Genomic DNA, 10,750 nt, shown 5'->3' with positions numbered 1-10,750 from the left:
TTTTTTTTTTTTTAAGATTTATGTATGTATGTATTATATATGTGAGTACACTGTAGATGTCTTCAGACACACCAAAGGAGGGTGTCAGATCTCATTACAGATGGTTGTGAGCCACCATGTGGTTGCTGGGATTTGAACCCAGGACCTTCCGAAGAGCAGTCAGTGCTCTTAACCACTGAGCCATCTCTCCAGCCCCATGGAAAGTGCATTTTCAAATGTATGAAAGGCAAAAATGCCTTCAAAATACCAGGTACAGATAGATACCCGGTCCAGCCCTTCTCAATGGTTAACTTCTGCTGGCAGTAAGGCTGCTTTTAAACCATGTTAGTTCGTCCATACATGTGACGACATAATATGGAACAGTGGTGCGCCTGTCTTCTTCGTCCTCGAAGTGTACGCAACCCGGCAGCAACCCGGCAGCATACTCAAGCAACAGTGCTATCATTCACACTGCTCTTCCACTGGAAGGGGCGAGGCTGTCTCGGTGTGTGGCTGGGGAGGTAGCTAAGGGGCTTAGCAGAATCCCATGCCCATCATAGGAAACAAGAAAACAAAGAAGCAAGGTGACCCTCTAGGGCTGGTGAACTTCAACACGTCAGTAACCACAGCCGACCCTTAATTAGAAACTGATGTGTGTCTCTTTTAATGTGGTGTTGAGAGTTCAAATCACAGCATAACAGAACCCACCTAAATGAATTAATCTGCCAGCAGTCAGCATATCATCTAGCAGTCTTATTCAGTCAGAGAAACACATGGTTGAAAAAAAATCACGTTTTAATTCCCCATGAGTAAACTGACAAGGATATAAAATCAGCACTGACAGACAGGGAAAATAGTCAAGTCCAGTGAACCTACAGAAAGAGAATTGTCCCCAAGCTGAGGAAGTGTCCTCACCTGCCTTCCCACCTCCCCAGGCCCACACGATAGTAGCACACGTGCAAAAATACAATAGGATACAACTACTGCAATTGTTACTATCATTTTCTTTTGCCCTCAGGTGCAGAGCACCTGACAGCTACATGCCGAGTCATGCTAACAAAACTAAGCCTTTCGATTTCCTTAATAGTAAAATTACCATTACTAAATCATTATCATAAAAAGTGCACTCAAGTACATTGCCACTTATTTTAAATAAACACCAATTTTGAAACAATCAACTTTGAAAACCTGCATAAGTTTTTTTTAAATCCCTGATTACATTTCTATTTATTCGCCATGGTAGTCTGAAACATTGTATTCTTAGAAACTACCACTTAATTTCCTCTAAAAAAACAAAACAAGAAAAGACCCATATAGTATAAATCCGCAGTGAAGGGAGGAAAAACAATGTGTGCTTGTCACTTATCTTCATTGTGCACGAGAGCTGGTGTAAAATATGGTACTTGTGCCACATGAATGTGTGGGAAAACACAGTTAACTCATGGAACAGAACATGTAGCTTAAGGAGGCATCCCTGTTAAATTCAAGGGTTGAGCATTCATCTAAGCCAATTCTCTGCTGAAGCTGCCAGGACATCACCCTGAAGGACTCGGTAAACCTTGGACATAGGGTCATGTTTTCTACACATTAGTCAATTGTGCTCAACTCAGACCTAAGAGTCCATGATGCCACCTCCTGAGCTCAGAGATGGAAGGTCTCATGCACCCTTCAAAATGGAGATGCTATAGGGCCCTCTGTCATCCAGACTGCTACAGTTTCCCATGAGAAGACCAGATCCCAAACAGAGACTCCTCCGGGCCTTTTCTTTATATGGAGTCTTGCTATGTGACCCAAACTAATGCTCAGGTTCAAGTGATCCTCTTGCCTTAGTCTCTCCATGTGCTAGGGCTTGGGTTACAGGGGGCCTTTAAGACAATTGGTATGTTTGGTGGTCTCTGTTTATCCAGTTACCAGCAAGCACCCTGAATTTTCCCATGAATAATTTGATGAGTGGTACACACACTCCCTGTAAAGACACCAACCTCTGAGTTCCGCTGCCATCTCAGGAAAGTCAAACTTCATATAGAAACCAGAAAGAACCCTCACCCCTGTAAAGATTAAAAACTACCCAGAAGATGCATTTTGCTAAACAGCTTACTTATAATTGCTACTTACAAAGTGATATACCAGCAAGGAAGTGTGTGGCCAGAACAAAGGAATGTCCGACAGTTCTCGACAGTGCACGCAGTTGAACCACGTGCACCCTGAGAAGGCCCACAAACACGCTAGCCTCTGGTTTCAGATCAGCAGCTGGAACTGTCCGTCTCTCTGTTTTTTCCACCGCTGTCCTCTTTATATTCTGGTTGTGTTTCGCCTCCTTCCTCCTTGTATTGAGTTGGGTCTTTTTCAGCAGCCTGGTCTTTGGTTTGGGGTTCATGTGTGGAAACAGGATCTAAAACAACAACTGGCTCAGCTTGGTTTTCACTGCCCACACAATTTCTCCTGTATCCACCTTTACTGGGAGGCCTGTGAGAAGATAGTCAAATAGAAAAGCAACTAAACAGAAGAAAGAAAACATTTGACTTTCAGGTTTCTGGATTCAGAAAAAATAAGTCCTAAGTCTAACCGACATGCACAACGTGAAGTCTTTGGGATGCCAGCCATTTAAAAAAAAAAAAGAAAGAAAGAAAAAGTAGCAGCAGATATCCAATTACATAATAGGAGCAGAAGGCCAGGAGAGAGAAAGCAGACAGAGAAAAAAGCGATTAACTACGGAAGTGAAAAACGCCAACTGCACCTACCTGCTTAATTGCTGTCTTCTAGGAAGTGCACAGCCTCTGGCTCCATCTGCAATCCCAAACACTGCCCACACTGCCTTTGTCCCACCAGCCTCATTCAGCCACAAGAAGCCAGCCCAAGCCCCCACTCCCTCTTGCCCCCAATACAGCTGTTTGCAGCTTAGCTGTGAAGAGGCTTCACGGAGAGGGATGAGGATCATCCTGGCTCAGTGATGGACAGATGAGAGTGGTAACCAGCTGTGCTCACCACAGCCATTACCACCCAGGAGGGAGACCTGACCTCAGGGGGTGGGTGGAGAAAAGGGCTGAGGAGAGCACTCCTCACAGATGGAATGGGGTCGGTAGCCAAGTGTCTAGAAACTTCCCTAACCAGGAGAAGTGGTTCTTGAGAAGTTTCTTTTAGAATTTTGCAAGTGTATCCTTTCTCAGCCTTTTGGCTAAGATCAAGTGTAGAATTTTGCAAGTGGTTGCCTCCCTTCTGATGCAAGAAGCTATTGGTTTTCTTTGTGCCAGACGGGCAACAAAGTTTCCTTGTGGGAACAGAGGTGTCCTCCACACATATTCTCTTGCCACCTGCTGGGCTTTGTCCTCAGAAGTAATGGTGGCACCCACCCTGCGGAGGTGTCAGGCTACTGGGCTTGCCTAGAGGGAACTAAGCAGCTGTAGTGGTCAGAGCCAAGGCTGTCAAGACTATTCTGGTCTTCCCAGACAATGACCGGTTCTAGGATGAGACTTTCACTCCAGAAAGCCAACCATTAACCGTGAGCCAGGACATGGCAGGCCCACCTGATATGTGATGGAGAGCTGCTGCTTAGCGCCTGCTCCCTGGTCTGCCCACCCGGCCTTTGCCAGGCTCCCCCAGCCTTTGCCAGGCTCCCCCGGCCTTTGCCAGGCTCCCCCGGCCTTTGCCAGGCTCCGATTTCCACTGGCCTGCCTTCTTAAGCAGGTCAGATCGGAGGATAGCTTCTCTTACACTCAGTGTTTCTCCTTTTCTGAACTCAGCACAGTTATGTAGATGTTTGTTTATCTCTCTGATAACATACGGAACAGGGTCTGTTGAGTGCTGTCTAAGAGTCTACTCCCAGCACCCATGTAGATCATGCATAAAGTAAACAAAAGAACAAATAAATAGCAGACTAGAGAAGACCCAGAGTAAAAGCTTGGGTGAGAGCAGAGCTGGAAGTCTCATCTATACATGGAAACAGAACAAGCCATCCATTATGGAAGGCAGCCCATGTGACCAGCTTATGAGGCACAAAAGCAGGAACCGGAAAACCTCAGTCATAGCTACAAGTTCTAACCAAATGCCTGCAAAGACATTCTCTGGCTGGCCGGTCATTTTAAAGACACAAGGGAGTGGCAGAAGGAAGGAGAACCCTATCAACCAACATGACAGAGACCCTGATGTCACTGTCCATCTACCTTAGCCAATGAAACATTTCTCAAGGCATCCCTACTCTGTCCTAGAGGTGGGCTGGGGTGTCATTTCCTTGGAAGTACCTGTTTCAACTTTCTCTGGCCCACGAGAAAGCTTATCAGAAAAGCAGAGCCACCTAAAAGAGCTATTAACAGGAATTAGACTCTGGGCAACGGAGGACACTGTTATCCGCTATCTCTATGCATGAAGAAAGGCCTTCTGGCAGCTGAAAGGTAAGCTGGCGGTAAACCGGCAGAGACTGAGGACCAACTAGAAATACATCTGTCTGTGACAGAGGCCCATCAGGCTCTGCACCAGCCCCACAGGACAAGTGGAGCCCTATAGGCGGAACCTGCACATGCAGCTGAGCCTGAAGCGGGCAAGCTGGAGGAAATGCTGGGAGAAACCGCAGAACAGATCCACTGGTCAGCCACTGCTACATGCCCGTTAAGCGAGTCAGCTATCCCAGGTAAGTTACACACAAACCTTCTCAGGGTTCAAAGAAAACATTATTAAAACATCACCATCTCACGTCTGCCTCATGCACATTTCTCTCACAGCCAGCGAGCACCTTGAAACAAGGCTACGGGGAGTCCCAGGAGGTAAAGCTGCAGCTTAGCTCAGGCTCGGGTGCGAAAGCCACACGGAAGTCTGCAGGTCAGCTCCGGTAAGCTTCACCAGCTTACCCATGAACCCGCTGCTGCCGTCGTTGCCGCCCAGCGTGTCGGAAGCATGCAAAGCAGTGAATCTCACACTGTTGTTTGTTTGGAGCGAGCAGCTGCTGTGGGTCCATACCAACCTCTGTGAACGGCTGTGGGTGTTTTCATGGCCCCTGTGTATCTGCAGGTGAAGGGTTGTTAACATCTCCTAGCAAAAGCTGTCTCCATCAGCCGGGAATTAGCACTCTCCGGGAACTGCTCTCAGCGTCCTATGGCAGCGACATACAGGCTGATTGATCCGAAAACTTAAAAACCTTGGGTTGTCCTCAAGCAAGCCACTCATCCGGCAGACTAACCTGAGAAGTTACTGACAGACCAGCTTGAGAATCTCACAGTTGCCTCCACTGAAATAGGCACGGTGGAGACTGGGGGTGGGGTGGGGTGGGGCGGGGGGGGGGGCACTCCCTTGGAACCCCAGGGCAAGACAGAAAGGAATAAGAGTGGTGGCCATCTATCCAAACAGCCCTTTTGTAGACGGAGGCCGATCTGTGTGCAGAGGCGGATAGCCTGGCCTAAGAGCATGCTGCTCCTGAGTGGCAGAGCCAGTGCAGGGGTCTGAGCTGCCTCCTCTTTAGGACTGAGCTATTTTCCAAATATAACACTGGCAGCACAGGGTAATTTGTGCACATTTTTACTCATTCATTTCCATTGTTTCTATCTGCAACTTTCAGACCAATGCTGTCTTTTAGAGGACAATGCTCGACGCTCAAGCTTTCTGACTTGATAGCACTAGGTCCTTTTCTAGTTCCCCCAGGGAGTTTCTTAAAGTTCCTTTTAGAGCCAGAAGCATTCTTTCTGGGCTACATTCCATCTCTATCCCCGTGATGTCACTGATGATAAAGCTGACAGGAGACAAGCCTCAGAGTGTGCCTGTGGAGCCATTATTTAGACTAAGTTAATTAATGAGGGAAGACCCACTCCAAATGTGGGTGGCACCATTCCCTAGGCTTGCGTCCTGGACTGAATAGTGCAAAGAGCTGACTTGTAGCATTCACTGTCCTGATTCCTGACTATGGTTACAATGTTCAAGGTTGCCTTGACCCTCACCTGTCGGGTCTTCCCTGCCACAATGGACTAATGCACCATCATGCTATCAGTCCAGATTAACCCTTTCCCCCCTGAAGATGCCTTTGTCAGAGTATTTTTATCATAGCAACAGAAAAAGCAACTAATACCTTCCCAATCCCATGTCCTTTGGGAACAATACTGAGAAACTAGGATCCTGTCCAAGGAAGTCATGTGGGTCTAGAAGTTTGAACCCAACAAAAGCTTAAGTACCATAGGGACCTGGTCCACGGTGGCTCTGTCCACCTCCTTTGTCAATGCAGCATCTAAGGACAGTGACTGCAAATAAGCCATTAAAGTTCACAGTCATAAAAGAGCCATGGCAGCCCTTCTGATGCAGCAGAATCTGTAAAACAGAATTGCTGAGTCATAGAGAGAGGGGAAGGCTATGAGAGTCAGCGGTCAGTTCATTCCTCCCTGTCAACTCCAGGAGAGCAAAGTGAAATGATCCACCATTCATCAACACAGAATCTGCATCAGTCGTCTCGGGGCCCAAACTTCAGAGTCTTGTAGTTATACATGATTCTTTATAATATCCCTTCTTCACGGATCATTCTGGGCCACATGCTCAACGGTTGTTTCAAGGCACCCAGCTCCCCCAAAGCAAGTCAATTAAAAGCTAGAATTCAAGATCTTAATCTGCAACTCTATTACAACTAACAGCTAATGTCCCCCAACTGCCCGGAGCCAGAACAAGGAACTCTGGTGGCTGGACTTCCCTTGCTGATAAAAAAGAAAGACCTGATTCCAAACCATATAGGTGTAAGAAGAATCAGAAGAGATGCAGTTTCACCAAAACTGAACTTGGTAAAGGGATTCATTATTTCTCAGTCTGTGTCACAGGAGATAGAAGAGAAGCATTCTGTGCCCCCCCCCCCAAAAACCGTCATTGTTTGCATTCAATGAAATTCCTTTCAAAATCAACTTTCCACATCTCAATTATATTCAACAACAGTCTAGCTAACATTTCGGCTGCAATTCAAATTAACTAATGCCCCAAAGAGCCCCTAATCGACACGGTTCTGAGCTCAATTGAATACAATCAAAGCTCAGGAAATGAAGGGGAGAATGCTTATTTCATGCAAATTCTGAATATCGCTCAAGCTTAATTTTACTGATAATATAAAGGTGGGACATTTTGAACATTACAGAGAATGAAACCTTTAAGCGGTGAGAGTTATTTTATAAAATGCTACCTCTGAAAAGCTGATTGCCAAACAGTATAAAAACGGTTTGAGGCATAAATGCCAAGTTCATTTCTATTTCACTTCTGAGGTAACTATCTTTCAAATCGCAACAGCTGGACTATTTAACACAATCTGGTGAATCACAGTGTAGCGCTTCTCTGGTCTCCCAGTGGGACGCCTGCATTAGTCTGTGGCAGGCATCCAACAAATGACGTACAGTGGCCAGTCTGAACTCTGTTTCATTTACAATAAAAACGGATAAAACCACAATCATATTTGCCACCTTCAAGGATGGAAAATGGAAAGATTTAAATTTGTCTTTATAAAGTAGTTTTCTGGGAAAACTCCAAAGAGGAAGTCAGTTTCTATTTCCCTAGTGTAAAAATGAGTCTTGCTTCCCCTCCGGTCCCTGCAGTGAGCAGAGTGCTGAAGGGAACTGGCCTTACCGAAGCTGATGTTCATTGTTTCTTTCAGAAACTCTTGATTTTTTTTTTTCAGAGCTTTTCATGCGCCAGTCCGAAACTTCAAAAAACATTACATCCCAAATGTAAGCCTAGAATTTCTAATCACTATCAAGTCTCATACTTGTGTGACTGGAGGCAGAACAAAGCTCAGTAGCTTTGGCTTTGTGTACTTTTTCTTAAAAACTGTATTTTATCCAAAGAACTGTATCGGTCCGTCAGTCTGACTCTGCTTTTATTTGTGGGAAGACAGACTTAAAGTACAGAAAGTGTTCTGTACGTCCGGATTAGCCAGAGTCCCTTTTGTCACAGGTAACAATAGCTAAGGAAAGACCCTGTGCCCACATTCAGCAAGAAAGCTCTTAGTTTTTTAGCTGCCATGCCATTTACATCACAGACCATGGTGGTCCCTTCAAGGTTGTGCCAGCTTGTTTCTTCTGCTTATGTCAGCTAGACCAAGGACAATTTATAGATTCTGATCCTGGACAGCCTTCACTGGTAAAGCTATGTAGGCAACACATGAGCTCACTACAAAACACTCATGACACTTTCTTTCTGACTGCTGGGATTTTTGTTTGTTTGTTTGCTGTTTTACTTTTTACTATACACACACACACACACACACACACACACACACACAATTTTGGAAAGATTTTTAGTCTCTGTGAAAATTCATTTAAATCCCAGATGTTTAAAAACTGAGTGTCATTTACAAGACATACGTTAAAAGACACACAGTCTTCCACAGAGGTCTCCAGAGTTAACACCGGTTCTTTTAAAATCAGCTATGTGCAACGTGCCTTCTCATAGCTATCTATTTTAAGTTTTCCTTTCAATTTACTACATTTTATACATCAAACTTTTGAGACAGGAGTCACAGGAATTCAGTCTGTCACCTTTTGTATACTTCTATGACATAATAAAGTATATTTAAAGTGAAATGTGGTTTATCTGGTTTAAGAAGTTCAGTTGGTTTATCTCAGGATCTGAAATTGCCTTTCCAGTCTTGGAAGTTACTTTCCTTTCCATTAAAACAAAACAAAACTTCACTCTACCTCACAAAACACAAATAAAAGGAAACATAAATACTGTTAAGAAATGTTTTTTTTTAAAGCTACAAAGTACCAAAGGCAATTTTCAAGAAATGATACATTTTAGACAAAGTCTTATAAAATCCGAGCCCTTGTAACTGGAAGCAAACATTAAGAGGCAATTAATTCTTCAAGAGAATGGAGAATTACTCGGTAGCCCTTTAACAGTAATTTTGAGATTTACTCAACGGTATTTTACCAGTCATTTTTTTTCACTAGGTGTAATACATCCTGAACAATTAATCTGGAAGAAGTTGCTGTCTGTACAGCCCCTCAGAACACAGAGACAATACTGACTGCTGAGCTTTCCGGCAGTCCACAGGATAACTCCTTGGGGGGGAGAAGAAAAGACCAAGTGGGGGGATCTCAGCTTCCAGAGCATCCAGTTGTTCGGCTAATTTTGTTGTTAAAACTTAATTGTCCATGTACCGGCACACACGGGGCTCCATTGTAGTCCTGCTCTGTGGAACAGAGCCGTTTCCTGCAGTGTCCGTACACAATTCAGCAGTGCTAAGATTACAGCTGAGCGACCAGCAAATCCCTTAATTGTATAAGACCATGAGATTAAGCAGGGACGTCCATGTGGCTCATTCTGCTAGTAGACTCTTCTCGGAAATAAATGTTTAAATGTTTCCTAAGTACAGGAAGCTGCCCTTCTCCCCTTCTCCTCAATGCAGGGCATGCACACGGACACACAGACACACAGACAAACAGACACACACACACACACACACTCATACACTCACGTGCACACACCCCAGAAAGAAAAACAAAAAAGGAGGTGATGAAGAAATGGAGGACAGAAAGTTTAACTACAAGAAAGCACACTCCTTTTACCACAGGAACCGGAGACTTCCCTAGCCTCCATTTGGATAAAAGGTTGACCCAAGCCTCTCTGAAGAAATGGTTACTTGGCCAACAAAACAAATGTGTGTCCTACTGAGACCAGTGCTAGAGAGAAAGATTTTGTGCAAAGTTGATACAAAAGTAAGTTTAAGAATAGAAGCTTCAATTTGTGAACATATTTTAAAACCTCAGACTCTCCGTCTCCAGTTGTGGAAACCAGTACTTTTCCATTTCATTTTTCAACATTAGATTCACACTAGAATAAATAAAATTGAAGAGGTGAGTTAGGGGTCAAGCCATGATTTAAAAACTCGATCCTATTTTTAATTAAAAACTTGAAAGGCATTTAGATTTCTTTTTCCTGTCATGGAAAGGTTTGACTGGTCACACCAGCCAAGATTCGTCTAAAATTTCTCTTTCATCAGCTACCCTCTCCTATTCAAAAGACGGCTCAGACAGGATGAACTCTTGCTAGAATAAATCTGCACGGGGCCAAATGTTACAGGTATTTAGAGATACCACAGATCTGGAAATTAAATGTAAATTAAAATTTTAAAAAATGGCTTCAATAGAAAGGAACACTTTTCTATTGAAAGTGAAGTCCTATAATTGCTACATGGGTTTGTGGTTTTCTTTTCTTTTTTTTAATTCTCCAAGGGCACAAAGTGACCTGTACTGAACCTCCCCGCCCCCCCCCCAAAAAAAAAAACAAAACCCAAGGTAACTGAAGCTTCAAAGGGATATTTAAAAGAACTTGAAGCTTCCAGTCTAGGGCTTCAGGATGCATTAGAAATATGTTGGGTGGAAATGACCAAGAGAAGAAGGGCACTCTGGGAAATTGCTGCCTCTCGCTCCATTGTCATGGGACTGAGTCCCCTCCATAGATTCTTATCCTCAGTGCAAAGTCTCCAATGAAAAGTCACCATAAGGGTTGACCACCATTTACTGTAACTCAGTGGAGGATGTCCACCCTCTGGAAAGTAATTAGTGGAAACCATGAACAAAGCTCTTCAAACCAGCAGAGTCACTTCCAAATGAGGCCAAAGGGGAAACAGAATGGGACTAGTGGTAGATTCTCACACCTCTGCTTGGTTTGTGAGACAGAGGCCTGTAAGGACTGCTCAACTTGTCCTATGTGCAGAAAATCCATTTGTCCCTCCCCTTTACTACCAAAACCAAGTAACACAGCAGTTTGTCTTCAGATTGCCACAGTGTGTTACCATTTTCTAACTAATGGCCCTTTCTGG

At 44.3% G+C, this 10,750-nt stretch overlaps 1 protein-coding gene across 2 annotated transcripts in view; it reads right to left on the bottom strand.

Annotated features, from left to right (window-relative positions):
* Positions 1 to 756: 756 nt before the first annotated feature.
* Shtn1 (shootin 1) overlaps positions 757 to 10,750 on the bottom strand; it is a 107,149-nt gene continuing 97,155 nt past the window's right edge. Inside the window, exon 17 of one of the 2 annotated variants that reach the window (XM_052182569.1) lies at positions 757 to 2,445. In XM_052182569.1, the coding sequence (XP_052038529.1) occupies positions 2,223 to 2,445 (223 nt within the window). In that variant the 3' untranslated portion in view covers positions 757 to 2,222. The remainder of the gene's footprint in view (positions 2,446 to 10,750) is intronic. The other variant, XM_052182577.1, reaches the window with a different exon arrangement.

Source organism: Apodemus sylvaticus, chromosome 1 (assembly GCF_947179515.1).
Source record: "Apodemus sylvaticus chromosome 1, mApoSyl1.1, whole genome shotgun sequence".
In the NCBI taxonomy this organism is placed as follows: Eukaryota; Metazoa; Chordata; class Mammalia; order Rodentia; family Muridae; genus Apodemus; species Apodemus sylvaticus.
This window is presented reverse-complemented; position numbering and strand designations above follow the sequence as displayed.